This window comes from Myotis nattereri (genome assembly GCF_964212035.1).
Source record: "Myotis nattereri genome assembly, chromosome: 3".
In the NCBI taxonomy this organism is placed as follows: domain Eukaryota; kingdom Metazoa; phylum Chordata; class Mammalia; order Chiroptera; family Vespertilionidae; genus Myotis; species Myotis nattereri.
Genome location: NC_138077.1, coordinates 60,652,240 through 60,676,055, shown reverse-complemented (window position 1 = coordinate 60,676,055; position 23,816 = coordinate 60,652,240). Strand labels below are relative to the sequence as shown.

The 23,816-nt window shown below is 47.0% G+C and overlaps 1 protein-coding gene across 1 annotated transcript in view; it reads left to right on the top strand.

Annotated features, from left to right (window-relative positions):
* ARHGAP31 (Rho GTPase activating protein 31) overlaps positions 1-20,863 on the top strand; it is a 100,616-nt gene extending 79,753 nt beyond the window's left edge. Inside the window, exons 7-12 of the mRNA XM_081086900.1 lie at positions 4,283-4,481; positions 6,117-6,241; positions 12,083-12,145; positions 13,895-14,467; positions 15,176-15,435; positions 17,303-20,863. Of these exons, the coding sequence (XP_080943026.1) occupies positions 4,283-4,481; positions 6,117-6,241; positions 12,083-12,145; positions 13,895-14,467; positions 15,176-15,435; positions 17,303-19,735 (3,653 nt within the window). The 3' untranslated portion in view covers positions 19,736-20,863. The remainder of the gene's footprint in view (positions 1-4,282; positions 4,482-6,116; positions 6,242-12,082; positions 12,146-13,894; positions 14,468-15,175; positions 15,436-17,302) is intronic.
* The last annotated feature ends 2,953 nt before the right edge of the window (positions 20,864-23,816 follow it).

Here is a 23,816-nt window from a genome sequence, read left to right as displayed (position 1 = left end):
CATTTGCGTTGTTTCAACTTTTTTTTTTTGTTTTTATGAGCAATGCTGCTATGAACATTCATGCACAAAATTTTGTGTGAATGTATGTTTTCAATTCTCTTGGTTATATATGGAAGAGCAGCTGACATTTCTTTTATCTTTATTTTAACTCCCCCATTATAGATGTATTACTTATTGTAAGCTATATAAATCCTTTGTGAAAGTCAATGAGAAGTAATATGCATTCATTCATTCATCCTTTTGAGTCAACCAATAACTTACTGTGGACTTATTCGATGCCAAGAACTATTGCCAGCACTCCGTGTACATCATCTCATTGACTTATCACAACAACCATCATAAAGTTGTTATCAACTTTATTTTATATGTGAAGGAACAGAGAAGCAGGAAAGCTTAGTAATTCTCCAAAGCCACCCGGGTAATAACTGGTGGGACAGAACATTGAACCTACAATCTGCCAGCCATGCTCTTTTCTTAACTCTGTGCTGCCTCTGTGAGGAAAAATTAGGAAAATAGATGAATAAACCTCTGTATTTTATTTATTATTAATGCCTAAGGGCAATGTTCTTCCAAACAGCAAATCCATGACTGTTAGTGTTAGAATAAGGCTGTTCCTAATTCTAACCTGGAAACGCCTGTTCTTTTTGTGAACATTGTCTTAATCTTTTGTCCTGCATTCTGAAATCCAATTTACTCTTTTTAAAAAATGTATACTTTTATTGATTTCAGAGAGGAAGGGAGAGGGAGGAGATAGAAGCATCAATGATGAGAGAGAATCATTGATCAGCTGCCTCCTGCACGCCCCCATTGGGGATCAACCCCACAACCCGGGCATGTGCCCTGACCAGGAATCAAAACCATGACCCCCTGTGCCATAGGTTGGTGCTCATCCACCGAGCCACACCAGCCGTGTCCAATTTACTCTTGACTCTTTAATTCTTGATTGCCTTCAATACTTATTATTCAATGAATTTAATTTAAATGTTTTTATGATGAGTTTGCATTGAGTTTGGTAAGGTAACATACTAATGTTTACGTAAAATGGAATAAGTTATATCCTCTGGAATTTTAGATTTGGAAATAGGGTTCTGTTTCAAACTGGGAAGATTATAGAAGTCATAGAATCCAGTACCTTTAATTGATAAATGAGAGCAGTGAGGCCAGAAGGATTGTGCTATATCCAAGATGCATTAAAACATGTGTTTGTATCGGGCACCTCTAGATGGTGAGGACAGTGTCATTACACAAACAGCAAAGACGCTGCCCTGCACAGAGCGAAGGTCTGGTTAGGAAGACGGGTAATAAGTAAGTTTACAAATAAATACATTGTCACTTCAAAGACCATAAATACCATGAAGATCAGACAGCAGGGTGATGGAATGGTCAGTGACTCGGGGATGCTATTTGGGTACAGAGTGGTCATGGTCTCTAAGGAAATGATCTTTGAACTGAAACCTGAATGACTAAAGGAAGCAGTCATGTGAGGATCTGGGGACACATGTTCCAAACACAGAGAATGGAGAGGGTAAAAGCTCCGAGGTGGCAATGGGCGCATTGTGTTGCAGAACACCGGCCAGTGCCAATGTGGTCTCCAAAGTGGAGTGCCCCACCCTATGGGACACCAGAGACCAAAGTACAGGTGTTAGAAGAAACTGTTGCAATTTCTTTTTTCACTTATTTTTATTGTATACTTTGTAATTTCTATTATTTTGTATACTTTCTATTACATATAATACTAATACAGTGGTAAATACATATAATTTACAAAGGCATGCACTATATATAATGGGAGTATACATTCAAAAAATGTACTGTGTATCTGTGTCGACCACTCGGTGGGCAAGGAGAAGAGAGGAACAGATGGAGGTCCTTGGAGGTCATGCTAAGAGTTTGGTTTGTTCTCAGTGCCTTGGGAAGGCCTGGAGGGTTTTGAGCAGCGAGTGCAGGATCTGAGCGTTCTAGCTGCTGTGTGAAGGAGAGTCGGAAAGGCAACAAGGCTGGAAGCAGGGAGCCAGTTCCGGAGCTATGGCAGAAATCGGGTGGGAGAACATGGTGGCCGGGACAAGCATGTTAGTGGGAATGGAGGAAAGTGGCTGGATTCAGGATATGTTTCGGAGGGTGAGTTATAGGGCTTGATTATAGGCTGGAGGTGGAAGAAGGGCTTGCATCAAAGAAAGGAATGAATGAAAAAATAACTACTAGAGGTTTTGGTTTATGCAACTGGGAGATCCATGGTGCCATTTACCAATTTGAAGAAGATGGAAGGGGGTTCTGGTCTAGAGGTGAAGAGCCGAGAGCACAAGCTCTGTTCTGAAATGTAGAGTTGGAGATGCCTATTAAGCATCCAGGCAGCGCTGATGAGTTGACCTTAGGATCCTGGAGCCTAGATGTAGGGGGAGAGGTAGGTGCTGAACCCTGGTCTCCGGACCCTGCTCTGTATGTTCTCCCACGGCTCCAGTTGCTCCCAGAGTGATTCAATCTTTTAAGTAAATAAATAAATAATTAAGTAACAAACTAATAATCTAGACTCTACAAACAAATACTGTGAGTAAATTAAATGTAAATAGTTTAACCTACTTTGGATTAAGTAGGAAATCTAAGTTAAATTCAAAACCGTTAATGACAACTCTTACGGATCACAGACTTACTTAATTGACTGAATGATGGCCATGCTCCCCTTCCCGGAACCTCCCAGAGCAGGGGTGGGCAAACTTTTTGACTCGAGGGCCACAATGGGTTCTTAAACTGGACCGGAGGGCCGGAACAAACGCATGGATGGAGTGTTTGTGTGAACTAATATAAATTCAAAGTAAACATCATTACATAAAAGGGTACGGTCTATTTTTTTTTTTAGTTTTATTCATTTCAGATGGGCCGGATCCAGCCCGCGGGCCGTAGTTTGCCCACGGCTGTCCCACAGTCACATTGTCTCTGTTTTCAAAAGGCCCCTTTTTCAGTGGTTTTATTTCCCTTCACCCAGAGAGGGTCATTCTCTACAAAGAGAGAGAGTACTATCAAGGAGCTTTCTAAACCTAAAGCGAGTCCTCTACAAAAAAAAAAAAAAAAGATTTCTTAGTCTTGATTTGTCCAAGTTATCTTTCTTTTTTTTTTCTTAATCCTCACCTGAAAATAGGTTAGAAAGAGAGAGAAGAAACATTGATATGAGAGAGAAACATGGCTCGGTTACCTCCCATACACACCCTGGCCAGGAGTCAGACCCTCAGCCCTTTGGTATACAGGACGACGCGTCCACCCCCTGAGCCGCTAGGACAGGGTGGCCAAGTTATCTTTGAATCTCTTCACAGCTCCCAAGGTTACAGGAAACTTTGGTTGCCAGAAGAGTGAATAGAGGCAAACTTAGCTGTCTCCTTTTTCACTGAGATCAGGGTTTCTCAGCCTCGGCACTATTGACACTTAGTGCTGGTTGGTTCTTGTTATGGGACACGGTCCTGTGCCTCGCAGGATGTTTAGCAGCACCTCGGTCTCCACCCACTAGTGCCAGTAACAATCCCACACGTGCTTGTGACAACCCAAAATATCTCCAGACGTTGCCAAATATCCCTGGCTGGAGGGAGGGCTGCAAAATTGCCCCAAGTTCAGAACAACTGACTGGGAGAAAAGAGATAACCCTGACTGCACTGATCTGTCATCACTTCTATTTCTAAAAATAAAAACTACAGAAGGAAGGGATTAGCTTGCAAATACCAGATGACTGGGTAGTGAGTAAACAGCCTCTTATCTTTTAGAGAATAGTATAGGCTATTAAATGTCTTTTCACTGCAGAGATATAAGCCTAGGCCCAGGTGATCTAGGGAAAACATAGGCTCCAACCTTAAATTGCCTGGGAGCACCTGTTTTCCAGCTGTGGGGAGAAGGGGCAATCTCCTGCCTTCCCTTCGCTGAGTGAGCTACCTCCCACCTGGCCAGAGTACTGGGCGGTTTCCAGGGTTAAAGACTCACTGCTGTATTCTGGTCCACAGTAAGTGCTCAGTACATGTTTGTCATATGAATGAATGAATGAATGAATGAATGAATGAATGAATCCTCTTTGAAGAATACAGTTAGTGCAGTTCACCTCCTGAAGGCCCTGTGTGCCCTCTGGCTAGTCTGGCCAGGTGGTCTGTGTGTTTCTGTATGCAGACTCTGCCCCTGACCCCACCTGGCCCAAGAAGAGTCACCTGCCGGGAGGTCAGGAAGGGAGGAGCTGTGGGTGGGGAGGCTGGGTGGGCCGGTGCACAGGCCTCCTCCCAGGAGTCCATGCGCTCTTCTCTTCTCTGTACAGAAAACTGGCCCATCGTGAAGAGCCTGACCTTGCCAGCCCTCTCCCTGCCCATGAAGCTGGTGAGCCTGGAGGAAGCTCAGGCCCGGAGCCTGGCTACTAACCATCCTGCCCGGAAGGAAAGGAGGGAGAATAGCCTGCCCGAGATCGTGCCTCCCATGGGCACCCTCTTCCACACTGTCCTGGAGTTACCAGACAACAAGTAAGTGGCATTCTTTGCAATCCTGAGAGATGGTTGGGAGGAGGGTTTCAGAGGAGGAAGGAACATGGTCTTGGGGCCATGATTGCTGCATGGGCTAGGGGTGCAGTCTGGGTTGGAATGTAAGGAAACGTTCCAGAAGAGAAAGGAGCTGTCTCCACAACACTCTCTGTGGTCACTGCCCCAGAGTCGTCATGACCCTGCTCTCCCACCAGAGATTCTCAGCACCGGGATGGAGGTGGAGCCCATGGGCATCAAGAGTCATGGATAAATCCCTCACTCCTTACTTTAGACAAAGCAGGCTTGACATTTTCAAAAGGAACTTTACTAACTGACAAACAAACTCGACTCCCTGCCCCCACCCTTCACCTCCACAGAACATTGCAAAAGGCATAGAGATGAGTGGAGGACAGTTGACAAATAGTACCACTCTAGACTGGGAGGTCTGGGCATGCGGCACTGGGAGATGCCATCTCTGGCTTCCACGCCTCCTCTCATACTTTCCAGAGTCCTTCTTCTCCTCCAAACATCAATTTAAAATCATAGGATATTTTCTTTCCTTGTTTCTCCCTCTCACTTCCTCTGTTGCAACCCTGGTCTGCACTATCAAGTGCATGTTCTCTGTGCACTTCAACCACACCTGAGCGGCACCCTACCCCAGTTTAACCCACCCTGCCAAATCCACCCCAAGGCCAAGTGCTTGAATAAAACCCGACCAGATCCAAAGAAACCACCCACACTGCAGGTCTCTCTGTGACTGATGGTAAGACATGCTGGGCTGGAGATCCGGGTGCTCTGTGAGAACCTGTGGAGAAAAGGTTCCTTGTGGAGCCGCGAGTTGCAGGGTTCCATCCTGGAGCTTGATGAAGTCTGAGTGCTGGGCTGAGTCAGAGCTGGGCAAGGTGTCTGTGGTGACCCCTGGTGGTGACCCCTGGAGGCACCAGGCTCCTGGGATGGAGTCCAGCACTGTCATTTCCCGCCTCCTACTGAAGCAGCCTGGTGCCCGGCATCAGGGAAATGAGAGACACACTAACTACCCTGGGCATTGCTCTGCAGTGACCACTGACCACACCCAGCAGCCTGCCACTCTCCCAGGCCAGACTCTTTTGCACATTGCTTTCTCATACACCCCCTCTGTGGTCCGTGAAAGTCTTCACGAGGTCTTTTCTCACCTGTGGGAGTGACAGCGGTGTGGTCCACAGTGCAGGGAGCATACCAGCACTGAGCTCCATGGTCTTTAGTGTTCACTCCTGTAAAACATAGGGACCTCTGAAAACCCAGGACTAAAGTGCTTCCCAGAATTCCCCCGGAATTCCCAGAACTGTGTGGTTGCTTGTGACCTCTGAGTCTCCCGTCAATCCTTGCCTCTGTGCCCCACCGCGGCCTTTAACGGCATGCCTCTGCCCATTTCTCTGGGCAATGTGGTCCTTTGTGCTGACTCATGAAAGCCTCGCTTGGTCATCTAGAGCATCCCCGGACAGGGTGAGAGTCAGGCTCAGCTTGGGTTGTAGAGGGGAATTTCCTGAAATGTCCAGGCCATTCATAACTAGAATGTGTTTGGGTTATTTCTTCTCAAGTTAAAGGCTGCCTTGAAATGACTAGTTATGAAACTAACCCCGTATGGCTTGGCTCTTATAGAAGAAAGCTCTCCAGTAAATCAAAGAAGTGGAAATCAATATTTAATCTGGGACGTTCTGGATCAGACTCCAAGTCCAAGCTGAGTAGAAATGGAAGCGTGTTTGTGAGAGGACAGCGGCTCTCAGGTAAGAATCAGCGGCAGTTGTGCTGATGAGGTATTTCCCCCCTCATTCTGCTCTGTAAGTCTTTGGTTTGATCACATTAAACTTACTAGCCCTGAAAGAGAAACTTATACATTAACTAGAGAGTCTTTCTGGTTTTTTGGTTTTTTTAGATAATTTTAGATTTACAAAAAAAGTTGCAAAAGTAGTACTCAGAGGACCCATATGCTCGTTACACAGCTTTCTCCAATTTTTAAAAAATATGTATTTTTATTGATTTTAGAGAGAAAGGGAAAGGGAAAGAGAAATCGAAACATCAATGATGAGAGAGAATCATTGACCAGCTGCCTCCTGCATGGCCCAGTGGATCAAGGCCACAACCTGGGCATGTGCCCTGACCAGGAACTGAACTGTGACCTCCTGGTTCATAGGCCGGATGCTCAACCACTGAGCCACACCAGCCAGGCAGCTTTTCCAAATGTTAACATGCTACATCACCATAATTATCAAAGTCAGATAATTAATATCTACATAATACTATGAAGTAACTTACAAACTTTATTCATATTTGGCCAGTTGTTCCACTCATGTCCTTTTCTAGTCCAGGACCCCGTCCAGGAACCCACATTGCATTGAGCTGTCCTGCTCCTTAATCTCCTGACTGGCCCTGTATTTTGTCGAATAGACCTAAGTTCGGGTTTGCCTTATATTTTCTCATGGATAGAGGTTAAGAAGGTTGTGCATATCTGCGTGTCAGATCAGGAGGCAGACAATGTCAATACATTATGGCTGGTGATGTTAACTTGATTAAGCGCTGTCTACAAGATTTTTGTCCCTATCAAGTTACGGTTTTATTCCTTTGCAATTAAGAAGTATCTTGTGGGAGATATTTTGAGATTTTGCAAATATCCTGTTTCTTATCATACTTCCATCCATGAATTTTAGCATCCATCAATGGATCTTGCCTACAACAGTTGTTACTGTGATGTTTGCCAAATAGTCATTTTCTATTTTTATTATTCCTCCTACATTTATTAGTAAACTCTAACATAAAGAAGATCTGTCCCTTCTCCCCCAGAGTCAAGGTCATGATTTTTAAATAGAGATGGAAATTATATCTGAGTAGTGAATAGGAATTGATACAGGAATGAATCGAGGGGCCCACTATGCAAAGGGGGATATAACCAATCCAGGTAAATATCATGTCAAAAAGGGAAGACCAAAGAAATTTGCCATAATGATGCTATAGATTAAAAGTATGATTTTTTTTAAGATGGGAACAATAGTTATAAAAAACAAGTTGTAAAAAGTAAATGTACAAATGCAGTGAGCAAACCTTTATTGGATCCTAATTTAAAAAAAAAAAAAAAGACTACAAAAGATAATTTGGGGGATGATTACACTGAATATTAGAATTGTAAATTTTCATAGTATGCTAATGGTTCTTAGAAGACATGTGCTGAAGTTAAAGTATATAAGAAGAATGAAGTGTCACAATATTGAAATTCACTTTTGAATGATTCAGTAAAATATAGGTATATAAGGTAGATATAGATTTAGAAATCAATAAAGCAAATGCATGATAAAATGTCAGCCATTGGTATCAACCAAGTGGTAGAGTTAGAGCTCAACTTTTGTGAATGTTTGAAATTTTTAATAGTAAAGATTTTGGGGCAAATTAATGCCTCTAGGGAAAATAAGAGAGAATGTTTTTAAGGACTTTCTTTGATCCCAGTGATAACCGAATGCCAAGTATGATAAAGCACAGGTGTTTGAAATCTTCTCTTTTGTCTATTGGAGTAATGAGGATGTCACAGTGTATAGCAGCTACAGTGGTTAAGGTTGTAAAATAATAGTAGATCCAACTCAATTGGTTTATGCCAGTAGTTCTCAACCTTGGCTGCACATTAGAATCACCTGGGACTCTTTTTAAAATCCTGATTTCTGGGCCTCATCCTCCAGAAATTCTGTTTCTTTGTTATGGGGTGGGGCCACAACATTAGATTCTAATGAGAATCACTGGTTTATGCAATGAAGGAATCTATAGGGACGCCCAGATGCAAGGAAGGTTTCAGGGGCAGCTCTGTCTCCAGCTCCATGTTTTCCTCAGCCGTACCCTCTCCATCAGCTTCATTCCCATACTGGCTTCCTTTGCTGCGACAAAGTGGCTGTAGTAGTTCTGGGCTTTACCTTTGACTATCACTGTCCAGAAGGAGAAAGAACGTAATTTCTGGTTGCTTATTCTAAACAGGGACCCTGTTTTTCCAGGAACCTCCATCGTGCTCCCCTATCTCAGTCACAGTCACTGGGTCACATGGATCGATCCCTATGGCCAAGGGAGTGCTCTGCGCTGATTGGCTTGGGCTTGGGCTCCTGAGCCAGTGACTGGCATGAGGAATGGGCTTACATTCAGATGCACCTAAGAAGGGCAGGGCTCTGTGAGAAGGGGGAAGGGAAATGGATTCTGGGTAGGCATCTAAAATATGCAGGATATGGGGAAACGTGTCTTTCATAAACCACCCTGGAAAGATAGTCCAGGTAAAGAGGGCAGGTTGCCACAGGTATGGTAGATCAGATACAAAGCAAAAATTAGGATTCTCAAAGAATTTAAAGGGAAGAGTATCAGGCAAGAAATTCCTTATCTATTATAAGAGATTTGCTTACGCACATCAAAGAAAGAATTCCGGTTACAGAATCGGTGATACAATAAAAGAGGTTCACCAAGTAATGAGAAATTAAAAACAACAGAACAAAACAACAAGCAAAAAAAATAAGTGCTTTGCCTGGATGTTGACTTAGGAAGATGTCCACCCCCATGTGATTTCCAAAAGGAAGAAGTCCAAGGGGAGGTCAGTGGTGGTAAACTCACAGACTCACAGCATGTCGCTGGCCAGGGCTTCTCAGCTGGCTGCCCCTCCGAATCGCCCACGGGGTGGTTCTTGCCCACAGCAGCTTTGCCTCAGGAGGTCTGTGGTGACATCAGAGCACTGGTCATTTCTAACAAGCTCCCAGGTGATATGCAGCCAGGCCTGAAAACTGCTGGATTAATATCTCATAAACAAACTAAGCAGAGATAGATCACCAAACTGGCTGCATTTTGATAGGATGCAGGGATGAAATGAAAGAACCATCCGTGTTAACCAAGTGGCTCTCTGTTACCTTGACTATTGCCTATGTGGCCACTTTTCATCAGAGAAATGTTGCTGGAACCCTAAACACCGAAGACTGGGGTGGGAGTGGGGGAGTTGATGGTCATAATCCATCAGTGTGGTCTCCATACGTGGCATGTGGACTTGCTATCTGTTGAAATGTGAACATGAAAAAAGTGAATCAGTGGAGCAATACATTTAAATACGGTTTTAATCTTTTCTATAACTAAAGAAAATTTAAAAATCGCTTCCTCATGAATAGCATTGGAAATTTGTTTTGATGGGGGGACAGCAGGTAAAGGGGTGTATACCCATATTTAGAGAATGGGAATAAAATAAGAATAAGATAAATTGGGGTATTGACAGAATGAAGATGCATAGAGGGGTATACTGGGATTTGTATATCATCACACAGAAGGACTCCAGGGAGCCCTCCAAAATGAACTCCTTTGAGTGGGGAAAATCCCAAAGTCCTGAGGGTAATCTAAGCGGGAACTCAAGGGCCTAAAGACTGCCAGGTCCCTGACAGAAAAACATAATCTAAATATAGCCATGAGCCCGAGCCGGTTTGGCTCAGTGGATAGAGCATTGGCCTACGGACTGAAAGATCCCAGGTTTGATTTCTGTCAGGGGCACATGCCTGGGTTGCGGGCTTGATCCTCAGTGTGGGGCGTGCAGGAGGCAGCCGATCAATGATTCTCTCTCATCATTGATGTTTCTATCTTTCTCTCCCTCTCCCTTCCTCTCTGAAGTCAATAAAAAATATATAGAAATATAGCCATGGGCCAAGGAGCCCTGAGTGCTTAGATTCCATCCAGAAAAGGGGCCAGGGAATCCTTGGTGACTGTTCCCAACAGCAGCTGCTGTGGCCACCAAGCCCCAAGGAGCTGCACCATCAGAAATAGGGTCCAGAGGGAAAGGTGGACACTGATGGCCCTGCGACAGCAGTGTTCTCAGCCTCCAGGACACTCGGGGTCATGAGGTCACTGCCCCTCAGGCTGACCTGGGAAACAGCGGAAGTCCAGAAGTGCAGCTCCCGAAACAAAGGGAAAAGGTTGTTTCAGGATACACGAGCAAGGCTCACTGGCCAGGCAGTGGGAGGACAATCATCAGTTTGTAACTTGTGAAAATAACAGGTCTTCGAAGGATAAGAATTCTGGCTTAGTGTGAGATGTGAGGAGGTTGAAGACCTTCTTGCCATCACCAAGGGTTTGAGTGAGGATGGCTGTGTCCTCCCCCAGCACATGGGCCTCAGGCAGAGAGAGGCCACAAGCCCGGGAGGCCAAGGGCTAATGCGGAACCTCCATAAGGAGCTGGCTTTGGAGAAAGGAGGAAAAGGGGGAATCTTTAAAAGAGGGGCAACATCCAGTTTGGGTTAAGGCCAACTCTGAGTGCTTCTGGAACCATCCCCTAGTTTGCCTTTTATGGCTGAACCCTGGTCTATTCTGAATAACAACAACAATAACAGTAGCTACTTTGTATTGAGCATCTACCCAGCCGTGGGCAAACTACGGCCCGCTGGCCGGACCCGGCCCGTTTGAAATGAATAAAACTAAAAAAAAAAAAAAACTTTACCCTTTTATGTAATGATGTTTACTTTGAATTTATATTAGTTCACACAAACACTCCATCCATGCTTTTGTTCCGGCCCTCCGGTCCAGTTTAAGAACCCATTGTGGCCCTCGAGTCAAAAAGTTTGCCCACCCCTGATACCCTATTCTAGGTTAGTAGAACCTACTTATTTCATAGGCATTACTCATTTACTCCTCTCAGCAGCTCTATTTTTCCTCATTTTACATGTGAGAAAACTGAAGGTTAGGAAAGGTAAGCTGCTTATCTGAAGTCACAGGCCCAAAGTGGCAGAGTTGGGATTCAAAGCCAGATCTGTCTGAATTCAAGTTTCTTTACACGAGTTCTGGACTCCCATTCAGCTTCCAAACCGCCCTCTTTCCCCTGGAGCAAACTTGACCTACTAGTCGAAGGAACGACCTTCCAGATAATTCACCTCCCTGAAAAGACATGGTATCTGTGAAAGTGCCTAATCCTGAGCCGGGAATACGTTTTTACTTATTTAAGTCACACTCTTCCAAAAACCTGCTTAGGTGGCTTACAACGATGCACAGAGTCCGCCAGGCACATAGGAGGTGCTCATATTAAATGTTTGGTTGGGTGTCATCTGCTCCAGCGTGAGGTTGGTGGGTGACATCTCAAAGAGCAAAGCTGCACCTGGGAGAAAGGTGACCGACCAGGTCCCCCGGGCCCTCTCACCTGTTGTACCAAATTCTTCATCGGTGCTGAGAGATGAGGCTTTGGCCAAGACTCCTGCTCTCTGGCCTGCCACATAGGAGGGGCTGCCTGGAGCCACGTGGATTCTACCCCATAACTGAATCTTTGAATCCTTGATGTACAGCAACATTGGGCTTAGGACTCCTCATTTGCTGATAGCTAGTATTGGGCAAAGTTATAATTTACCTTTATCTGTATATTGTTAATAAAACTTTGATCTACAGATGCCTTGTCTTTATAAGGTCCATTCCAATCTGAAAGTAGGAACATCTAGGTGGAGTGGGGGATGTTTTCCAAAGGGGAATATTATAAATACTTGGAAAACTTTGCTAAAGAAACTTTTCTTGTGTGCTGACAGTGCGACCTATTGTTCGGAGCGCTTCCTCTTACTATGCCTTCAACAAGGATATTTTTTTTCTTTTATCTCTAGTGGAAAAAGCTACTATCCGGCCAGCCAAAAGCATGGACTCGCTGTGCTCAGTGCCCGTGGAAGGTGAGGTTTGACAGTGGTGTTTGGAACTGGCGATTACAGCTGGGAGACTGGAGTTGCCACACCCGACTTGCCTTCATAAGCTGCTGGGCCTGCTCTCTCCAGTCACGCGGTCATGCACAATCCCCCAGTCCCATCCCTCCCTGGCTTTTTCTGAACTCAAGGGGTTCACATAGCCCTTGTATTAACTCCCCCTCAAGGGCCATCCTCTTTCTCCAGCCTTCCTCTAACCACAGATGGAGACGGCAGCTATTTTACATTCACCCCTGAACCCGGTTAAAGGTCAACATCTGAAATCCAAGGCTTCTCCCTCGGGCATAGAAAAGAGCCAGGCACTGGTTTCTACCTCAGAATTTTGTGCCTCGGTACTTATGGAGTGTGTGTCTTGAATTGGTGTGTTTCCATAGACATTAGCGTTCTCATTGTCAAGTCATGATTTTGAGTCGGTGGTTTCATTCATTCGTCAATAAACATTGGTAGGCACCAGCCTGGCATGGCGCTGGTCATCCCTTTTTGGAGTAGATGTGTACACAGTTGCGTGCAAGGTGACACCTATCAAAGCGACACCTCACCGCCTTGGTTCTTACAGCTGTAGCCGTCAGGGCTGACCTGCCTGCACCTCTCTCTCTGCTAAGCAGCCCGCAGCCCTGCCATAAGGGCTTCCCTAGCAGAGGCGAAACTCCCCACATTTACCCCATGACGTTCCAACCCCTTTAATAGAAAACGTTTTGCTCTTTGATACGTGAAGCAATCTGAAATTACATAGAAAACCTTTAGAACAACTTTTAAAAATAATCCTCAACTTGTAAAATACTCAACGAACTCTTTTTAAACTGACTCAATACTTTCATCATTTCTCACCTGTATAGTCATCCATTTGCTTTGGTCTTTGAAACCTCTTGAGGCAATTCATGCCCAGTTTTACAGAATTTAACATTTCAAAATCCAGGTCAGCACTTTCATGGGTGTTGGGCAGGTTATCGAACCCCTGGAGTCTCCATTTCCTCAGGTGTGAGAGAGAATTGCGCTTCCCCACGGAGTGGTCGTGAGAATTTTAAACCAAAGGTTACACATCCAGCAGAGCGCTCGGGACCTGGCTGGGAATTACTCGCCAGATCCCAGGCAACTCACCTGTCATCTCCCAGCTTCTTTACTTCCCGTACAGGTTCTTTCTTTCTTTGTCTTCCTTCCTCACCCTGTCAGAAACTCACTCCTCAGGACTGGGCTTGGTGAGGTTGAGTGCATTTGCATTCCTAGTGTCTCATCCTCCCAATCAGCAGGAGGAAGCCCGGGAAAGGGAGAGAGGTCTATCTGAGAACCGCGTTTGTTTCCTTGCCTAGGAATCAAACCCCTGTCTAGGTCCACCTGCCAGAAGTTTCAAAGCAAAATAAGGTTCTGTTATTTTGCCCTCTTGGTCTCCTTCCTTTTGAGCAAACATCATTCTGTCCGCTCCCACCCGTCTTTTTATTCTCATGATCTACATGTGATGCCTGGAGGGTGACTGTTCTGTTTAGCAATCTTGGCAGTGGCCTTCTTTTGGAAACGGCTCTCCCTGCGAAGTTGAAAACAGACACATGTAACACAGCAAGTGGCCCTGTCAGGGCCTCCTAACAGAGCAGGCGCATGAGAAGATGCTTCCTGTCTCGTCAGCCAGAGGTTCTGAGCCTGTCCTCCTCATCAGGATGCTGTGCCCTCATTAGGATGCCTTCTCTTACCGGCTGCTGACCGTGTGTTTGCCTGCTTTTTCACTAGGGAAAGAGACCAAAGGCAATTTCAATCGATCAGTCGCCACCGGTGGATTTTTTATTCCAGCTGCGAAAATGCACGCGACCAGCATTGGCAGCTCCTGTGACCTCACCAAGCAGGAGGGTGACTGGGGCCAGGAGGGGATGCCGGCGGGGGCCGAGGGGGGCTTTGACGTGAGCAGTGACCGAAGCCAACTCCAGGGCGCTCAGGCCCGGCCCCCACCGGAGCAGCTGAAGGTGTTCCGGCCCATCGAGGATCCCGAGAGCGAGCAGGCAGCCCCGAAGATGCTGGGCATGTTCTACACCTCGAACGACAGCCCCAGCAAGTCCGTCTTCACCAGCAGCCTCTTCCAGATGGAGCCTTCACCCCGACACCAGCGCAAGGCGCTGAACATCTCAGAGCCCTTTGCCGTGTCCGTGCCGCTCCACGTGTCGGCTGTCATCAGCACCAACAGCACCCCGTGCCGGACACCCCCAAAGGAGCTGCAGTCTCTCTCCAGCCTGGAAGAGTTTTCTTTCCAGGGGTCAGAGAGTGGAGGCTGTCCTGAAGAGAAGCCCCCAGGAGCCGAGACTTCTGCAGGTAACGCGGGCAGGGGAGGGCTCTCTTTCCACTGCAGGAGATTGAAAACCAGCCTCACATTTGCTTACACAGGGTTTGCAAGAAAGTGCAGCAAAGTGGCTCAGACTGTGGGCGCCGAGCCAGACCATCTGTCAGGAAGCTGTCAATCACAATCACAAGCCATCTTTGTAGATAACAGATTTCTGTGACCTTAGGCTACAGACTTGACGTCTCAGGGTCTGAATTGACTTGTGTGTGAAGTGAAAGATGGGGTTACCCAGGGTGTCTCAGCCTCAGCACTAGTGACATTTGGGCCTGGGTAATTCTTTTCTTGTGGGGGACTGTTTGCTACTTTGCAGGATTACTTAGTAGCATCCATGACTTCTACCCACTAGATGCCATGAACCACTCCCACCACCCAGTTATGACAACCAAAAATGTCTCCAGACATTGCCCAGTGTCCCCTGGGAAGGGGAGAGGCACAGTGGCCTCCAGTTGAGAACCACTGGACAGAGGACCTCCCGTCTCTGATGGTCTGCAACTCTGGGATCTGAACACAGGACACGGCTAGGAGGGAAGGGTGGAGAGTGGGCGAGAGCAGTGAGCTGGGAGGATGCCCTCCACCCTTGGGAAGCAGGATGCGTCCAGGTCAGTGATTGTGCTGGGAACAGCCTCTCTTAAAATGAGCTGTCAGTCTCTTTCAACCCATAACTCGCATCCTCATTGCAGCTTCGGTACCTAAGAAGGTGGCTCTGGAGGATGCCAAGCCAGAGCCAGGAGCAGCGAGGACAGTGGAATGCAGCAAAGGCCTTTCTCTGGAGCCAGGAGCCCAACTGGAGGAGAAGAAAACCTCAGAAATCCCCCTGAGCTGTCAACATTCCAGTGACTTGGAGAAGAGGCTGGATCCAGAGAAGGTGGTGGAGGAGGCGCCAGAGGCTGGCCAGGAGGGTCCCATGGCCAGAGCAGAAGTGGTGTTTCTCCATGAGATGGTAAGGTGGAACCTCTGTCGTCCAACCAATAGTCCCTTTTTCCCAAGGGCTCTTAGAAAAGCTTAGTTTTGTTTGTTTGTTTGTTTGTTTGTTTGTTTGTTTTGAAGAACCAGTGTTGGCCAAAGGGATTTTAGGAGACAACCTTTTAATCAGATCTTGGGATTTATTTTTGCAGGGATCCTATAATGGAATAACCATCCAGCTCAGGTTCCCTAGGAAAGACTCATTGCTAAATATTTCTGACCTGAAGTCACCATAAACCAGTAATATGCCCTGAGATTGTAATGACACTCAATCCCAGGAGCAGCACAAAATCTGCTTGTCATATCCTGGTCCCAAAGATGATGACCATTCATGGAGCCAGCCAGTTCTCTCCTTCCTGACATGCTGGGTAGATAGTGTCTATGTTTATAAAATCTTCTCTAATATTTCCAGAATCCATTCCTTCCTCCTGTTGCTTCTAGAGAGGTTAAAGCATGATGCCAGTGCTTACTAAACCTCTTCCACTTTTTTAAAAATATATTCTATTGATTTTTTACAGAGAGGAAGGGAGAGGGATAGAGAGTTAGAAACATCGATGAGAGAGAAACATCGATCAGTTACCTCCTGCACAGCCCCTATTGGGGATGTGCCTGCAACCGAGGTACATGCCCTTGGCCAGAATCAAACCTGGGACCCTTCAGTCCGCAGGCCGACGCTCTATCCACTGAGCCAAACCGGTCAGGGCATCTTCCACTTTTTAGAGGTGTAATTTTCCAAGGTTCCTTGGGTTGTCCTTGCATAAGATGAAGGTATGAGGAGGTTTTCCATGGAGCAGTCCTGCATTTGGGAGGCTCTGTGACTTGGAGGAGTGCGTCAAAGGGGATAGGCAGCCCTGGCCAGTGTTCCTAAGTGGTTAGAGTGCCAGCCTGCACACCGAAGGGTTGAGGGCTCAATTCCCAGCCAAGGGCACGTACCTGGGTTGCAGGTTTGTTCCCCAGCTCAGGGTCCATGTGGGAGGCAACCAATCAATGTGTCGCTCTCACATGAGTGTTTCTCTCTGTCTCTCCCTCTCCTTTCCACTCTCTCTAAAAACCAATGGGAAAAAATGTCCTTGGATGCGATATACTAGTATACATATAAATATATATATACTAGAGGCCTGATGCACGAAAATTCGTGCAAGAGTAGGCCTTCCTTCCCCCAGCTGCTGGCACTGGCTTCCCTCTGGCACCTGGGACCTGGACTTCCCTCCTCTGGCCGCCGGCAGGCACCCGGGACCCAGGCTGGCTTCCCCCCGGCCCTGGCTTCGTCAGGAAGGATGTCCGGAATGATGTCTAGTCTAATTAGTATATTACCCTTTTATTATTATAGATAGATATATATGTGTGTATATATATATATATCTGTATATATAGATATATATAGATAGATACATAGATATATAGATATATAGATATAAGATATATAGATATATAGATATAAGATATAGATCTATAGATCTATAGATCTATAGATCTATAGATCTATAGATATATAGATAGATATAGATATAGATATAGATATAGATATAGATATAGATATAGATATAGATATAGATATAGATATAGATATATATAGAGAGAGAGAGAGAGAGAGAGAGAGAAAGAGTTCTGATCTGAGGTTGGTTGAACCCATAGATGCATAGGTGCAGAACCCTAGATATGGAGGGCCAACTGTATGCTATGGCACATGGTAAGCACTGAATAAACATCCAGTGACTATTAGTGCTGTGTCCTTTATTCGCTGAGGTGACCAGCCTGGCTCTGGTCCAGTCCCTGGCAGACAGTGAGGATGACAGCCCTGAGAGTCCTTGGTTCTAAATAAGCAGTTTCTTGATGTTTTTCAGGATGAAGATGATCTGACCAGCACCCTGATCTGGCCTGAGATTCAACAGGAGCTAAAAATCATTGAATCTGAGGAGGAGCTGCCCTCGTTGCCACCACCTGCTCTGAAGGTCAGCCCAACTCAGCCCATCCTTGAGTCAAATCCAAGGCCTTTTGCTCCCCCAGAGCCTCCTGGGAGCTTGCCTTGTGTCTCTACCCCAGCTCCAGTCTCTGCCCCTCTGGAGGAGTGGGCTAGGGATCCAGCCAAACAGAGCACAGAGGAGGCTCCCACAGCAGCCAATAGAGAGAAGCCAGAGGCAATCAGCAGCCTCCACAGATCTGAGACTGAGAAGGCTCCTCGCCCAGACCCCACCAGCCTGGCTCCTCTGGAAATCATTCCATTGGACACGGCTTCTCCACAAGCAAGGGTGGAGGTGGGAGGCCCGGGGAACCTGTCTCCTCTGATCCCACCTGCTCCACCCCCTCCAACGCCTCTGGAGGAGGCACCTCGAGTCCAGCTACAGAAGGACGGCCCTGAGAGGGAAGACTCACCAAAGAATTCGAGGACAAGTCCACACATAGACCAGCTGAAGTCCAAAGGCAGTCCTGCGATCCCCAGTCTTTGTCAGGGAGACAAGGCCTCTCCCGGACAAAGTGAGAAGCTGAAGTCAAAGAATGCTGCTCCCGATGGAAAAGGCGCTGGTTTTCCAAGCCCAACAAGGGAGGTTGAGCTCTCCCCACCCGGAGACAGGGATGCAGCCCATTCAACACAGGAGCCCTCGGACGGCGATGACGATGACACCGGGACAGACGTGGCCCAGCACGGCCTAGAGATGGTGGAGCCCTGGGAAGAGCCCCAGTGGGTGACGAGTCCCCTTCACTCCCCCACCCTGAAAAACGGGCAAGAGGCCCAGGGGCAGGGCCTTCAGTGCCACCGGCTGGAGAAGAGGCTTTCCCACAGACCTAGCCTTCGCCAGAGCCATTCCCTAGACAGCAAACCCACGGCTGAGAGCCAGTGGACTCTCACGGGCCCCTCCTCCATCAGCTGTGCTAATCTTGAAGCCGAGAGGAACCCCGACCCGCTGCAGCCCCCAGCACCCAGGAGAGAGGTTACTGGATGGGATGAGAAAGCCCTGAGGTCCTTCAGAGAGTTCTCTGGCCTGAAAGGGATAGAGGCTCTTCCCAGTCAGAAGAGACCAGGTGGTTTGCAGCCCAAACCAGCAGAAACCAGCCCTGTCAGCCTAGCAGAGGGAAAGGAACAGGCGACACACGTGGGGCACAGCAGCCCTCAGACTGAGCAAGGTAGCGTGCCCACACCAGAGAGCAGCAAGGAGAGCTCACCTCGCGTGCAGGACAGCACCCCGCACGAAGAGCGTCCCCCAAAGTTACCGCTGAAGAGCACCGAGTGTGGGCCCCCAAAAGGGAAAAATAGGCCTTCTTCCCTGAACTTGGACTCGGCCATTCCCATCACCGACCTCTTCCGGTTTGAAAATGTGGCCTCATTTGGTTCACCTGGAATGCAGCTCTCTGAGCCAGAAGACCCAAAGGTCACATGGATGACCTCATCTCACTGTAAAATAGACCCCTGGAGGGTTGACTCCCAGGACTCTCAGGACCTGGACATGGTTGCTCATGCCCTGACAGGCCGCCGTAACTCGGCTCCCGTCAGTGTGTCGGCTGTGAGAACCTCCTTCATGGTCAAAATGTGCCAGGCCAGGGCGGTCCCCGTCATCCCTCCCAAGCTTCAGTACACAGAGATCCCACAGCCCCTACCCTCTCAGAGCCCAGCGGAAGGTGGGGCTCAGCCTCCGGAGAAGAGCCCAGAAGAACCTGGATCCACTGATGTGACCTCCGGGAAACCTGCCAAAGGTGATTCTCCCTCCTCCTCGGAAAGCCCCAAGGAAGAGAAGCCAAAGCAAGACACAGGAGCCAAGGGGGCCTTGCCCATGGATGCCACTGCATCCCGCACATGTGAAGGCGCCAGCCTTTCTCCAGATCCAGGTTCGGCTAACCTGCTGTCCACCCAGGATGCAGTAGTGCAATGCAGGAAGCGCACATCAGAGACAGAGCCATCTGGGGACAACCTTCTTTCTTCAAAAATAGAGCGACCATCAGGGGGTTCTAAGCCTTTCCATAGGTCAAGGCCAGGAAGACCCCAGAGCCTAATCTTATTCAGCCCTCCTTTCCCCATCATGGACCATCCTCCTTCTTCCACAGTGTCAGATTCCAAGGTCCTGCTGTCCCCTATCCGGAGTCCCACCCAGACAGTTTCCCCCGGCCTTCTTTGTGGGGAACTGGCAGAAAACACATGGGTCACACCAGAAGGGGTCACGCTTAGGAATAAAATGACTATTCCTAAGAATGGCCAGAGACTAGAGACCTCAACCAGCTGTTTTTACCAGCCCCAGCGGAGATCTGTGATTCTGGATGGAAGAAGTGGGAGGCAGATAGAATGACTTCGCTTCATCTGCTGGTGTCTGAAAAAAACGCTTGATTCATTGGGAACTTATTACAGGCCAACTTATCTTTGGTCCAGACACAGGTTACCCAAGGCTAGGCTTGTTTGGGCCTCTTCTTCTCTTCCTTCAGCCTTCTGGCCATTTATTAATTAGTCCATTTGTCAAAGGAAAGGTCAAGGGAAGGACCAAGAGATGAAAGTTAGATAAGTCTGCATGAGAAGGTGGGAAAGGTCAGATAAGGGAGAGGATGCAATGCTTGCCCCCAGTGCGATCCGGGGCTGGTCTGTGAGTTGCGTTACTCCCCCATTGCCATTATCTGTTCCTGTGGCGAGCTGGATGTGACAATGACTTGTGAAAGAAAGAGAGATCCTTTGTGTTGAAAAATGTTGCTACTGAGGTTTGAAGGCCTCCTCTTCACTTTGTGCTTTTTAATGCGGTGTGAGAGTGTACTCTCCAGAATAGAGCAGATTTGGAAAAGCAAACTAACGTACACTTAGGTCTCCCAGTGGGTGAACTTGCTCATGCTCTTTCCCCGGAATTCCTGCTGCCCTGCCTAAGATGGCTCCATGTGCCAGCATAGAAAATCAGCACCCATACTCAAGAGCCACCTCTGAGACAGACACAATCTAAGAAGACTTTCAGGCCATGGCTTTTTATTAATTTGGGACTCCAACTGCCACTACCCTGACCTCTGATTTATAAACCCAATAGCTGGGCAGGATTGCTTCCATTCCAATACCACAGTCTAAAAACAGGATGTCACCTTGGAGAAAAGCCTCCCAACATAGACAGAACTACATTCCAAACAGTATGTGGGGCATTCGCAGAAAACACCCCTAGCTCAGCTACCTCTCCTTCCACACTAGGCTGGGACAGGAGTGCAGGACAAGGTAAGGAGGAGCCCTAGCAGGGCAGCCCTACCCCTCGATGGCAGCTGCCCTTCTGAAATGTATTTCATTTTAGCCAGTGGGTGCCTTCCTTCCTCCCTCTCCCTTCATTGCTCAAGAGCAGATTTGAGGCGCCCTCCCACAATCCCCCTCATCCACCACCCATCCTAGACACGCAAACTTGCCCTTCTCCTGTCTGTATAAAAGCAGAAGCAATAAACCAACCTGATTTTGTCAGTTATTTAGAACTTCAAATAGTTCGTTTCTTTTCAGCTGGAGAGAGGAAGAACTAATATAACCTGCTGGCAGATTTTTGGTGCTCCCCCGAAAAGGGCTTCATAGGAGCCCTTCTCAAGGCAAAACCCATCAAGGTATCAACACTTTCAAACCTTCTAAGACAACTATCTTGTTTGAGAAACGAGAAAAATAGACCTACTTTTAGCCCTATGTACCTCCTCTCAGGTTCACGTCTGACTGAGCTCTGTCCAGAAGCACAGCCATTGCAGAAATTTCTCTAAGGGCGAGCAATACCTCTGGGCAGACCTCACACCCAAGGCTGGTGCTGGGCTGGGTAGGAGATGAACTCAAGTTACCTCCTCCACTCACTGGAAGCTGGTGCCCGACAACAGATACATATTCCTCTCTCCTTTCTTCCCTGGTAAGCCTTACAGTTTGGAAACCTTGTCCTATACCTTCTAAGCCGGTGTCTATAGCAGGCGCAGGCCACTGATGGCTTCTGCTTTCCGAGGCACTGAGATGAGTGAGCAGGGGGGGCAGTCAGTAGGTCTTTGGTCAGTGTCTTTGCATTTTCAGTAGATGAGCAAGATGTCGGACCAGCAGGCAATGAGATGTCAACCCCTGAGAGAAGTCCTAGGGTACAGCATTTTGCCCCCTAGGGAAGCAAGGTGAAGAAATATAGTGGTGACAGATGAGAAAGGCCATGCTCAGGAGATTTCAAAAGTACATTCCTGCCTTATCAGAGAATGTGGGCAGGCAGGCTTCATAGCAACCTCAGTGCACCGTGGTTTCCACGCCTCGATGAAGACTATTAGAATTCCAGTTAGAATTCGAGAGAGGGGAGGAACTGCACTTTGCTTCTCCAGCAGAACTCTGAGCCGAGTGATGAAATATTGAAACTGTTTTTTATTTTAATTTGTGTTTGTAACATGTAGGAGCTCTGTTTTTACTTGGACACAGGCTGAGAAGCCACTATTTACACATTAGCAAGTGAGTTCAATTTGCAGCACCCACGTTGCTTTATTGAACGGCTGCCATGTTCTCAAGACTGACATCTTTTGTTGGTAGCATCGTCTTCAGGAGCCGTGGTGGGCATCTGGATGTCATCCTGAGACACAGTGACAACTGTCTGGAGATATTTCCTACTATGGGCTTCCCTCCCCAGTCACCCAGAAGGCCTCAGGAGCCGACTCACTTCTCAGGGTCCCGCCGCTGCAGTGTGGGCATCTCTTTTGACTAACACCCAGCCTGTCAACTGTCATAGCCTTCCTGTGGCCTGGGCGAGCCTGGCGCTGAGGAAATGCCATTCCAATGCAACAAAAACATATTTTACTCCTGGAATTGTTCCTCAAAATGCCCTGAATTACCTATCTGGTCACCCACTCGGGACTGAAAGCTAAACCCCCTGAGAATGGCTGGCTGGGAATCAGATCCCATCCAGGGGAGGGGCAGGGGAGGGACTGCTGTGCTTAAGGGGACCTACAGAGTGCGCCAGAAAGGGCTGCAGAACCAGTTCTCAAAGGGCTGTTTCAATGATCAGTCCCCTAAATGGGCGTGGCTGATTTTAAATGTCAAATTTGAAGTGTTTTCTTTCAGTGTTAATGGTTGCTTTAAGAAGGTAATAGCCTATATTTATTTGCAAAATGGCCTTCCCAGGCCAACTTTTTTTTTTTTTTTTCCAAAAGGGAATTGGTTTTTATTCTCTGCTTCACATGGAATATGAAGAGACCTGACCAAGAACCCCATTAAGATAGTGTTAGCCTAAAACTCAAGATATTGATTATGTAAAAATTCTGGATTCTGGGGAAATAAAAAAATGTAAACATCATTCCCAACATTTATCAAGAGCTTTAGAACTCTTAAACCCTTGAAGAGCCTAATGAAAAAGAGGCGAGTGATGGTAGCAAATGAAACAGCCTATAAACAACCAAGAGCAAAATTTAAAGCCATGAAGTTACCAAATGAAAGAGTAAGGGGGGAAATGTAGCAACTGGCATCTTTTAATAAGATTGTTAATAGTGTTCAGGTCACCTACTGACTGTCATCAAATTAAACGCAACTGCAAACCCAATTGAAAGCATTAGGGAAGACACTTAGGCACTGAGATTTTTGCTTTGATCATTGAAGGAAAATAGAGAGTAGTAACTGTGAATAAATAGTTCTGAGATTTTGTGTGGTCTTAGCTGGTTTGGGTTGTGAAGTCCTGTTGGTGCAAGGTAATAGCAGTGTTCCATTCTCCTTGAGGGTGGTTTAGGAACTGCCATCGTCACGGAATGGGTTAGCTCCTGTCGATGATGAAGTGAGAGGTCCGAGATAAACTGTTCCTTTCGTGTCTAATGTTTAGCACACGATGATCACATCTGACTAAAATTGGGTGGGACGGTCATTTGTCTATACAGGCTGTGGGTTCCTGCCCGAAGAGGTACTGGGGAACATGATTCATTTATCTGGGATTGGAATAGGAGAGGTTCGGGGTCGGTCCAATTCCCACCAGGATTGATTAGAACTAGATTCTGCCTGTCCTATCTGATGACAGTATGAATCTTGGGGCTACATGTTGCCAGGAGTATGATTTTAGGTACTTCCAGCAGGAAGATCAGCTCAAAATGTGGAATAACAAAGAACATGTACTTTTTCAATACCTTTTCTAGCAAAGTCAGGCCAGAAGAGGGAGCTAGCACGAGGAAAGGAGATTGTAGAAGAGTAATTGCCTGGGATCAGTGTCAGTCCAGAAAGGATAAAATTGGGGAACAACCAAAGATTGATGGGAACACAGTAGATCATTTAGTAGCCTGGAGGTTCGTGAGCAAATAAATGCAGGGATCACTTCTCTATGAGGCTGGAGGAGGATGTAACTAAATAAAAGAAATTCATGACATAAATAGCCATGCATTTTACTGGATGAATCACAATGCTTTGCAATAACTTAATGCCATAGTACTTCCTGGCGTCTA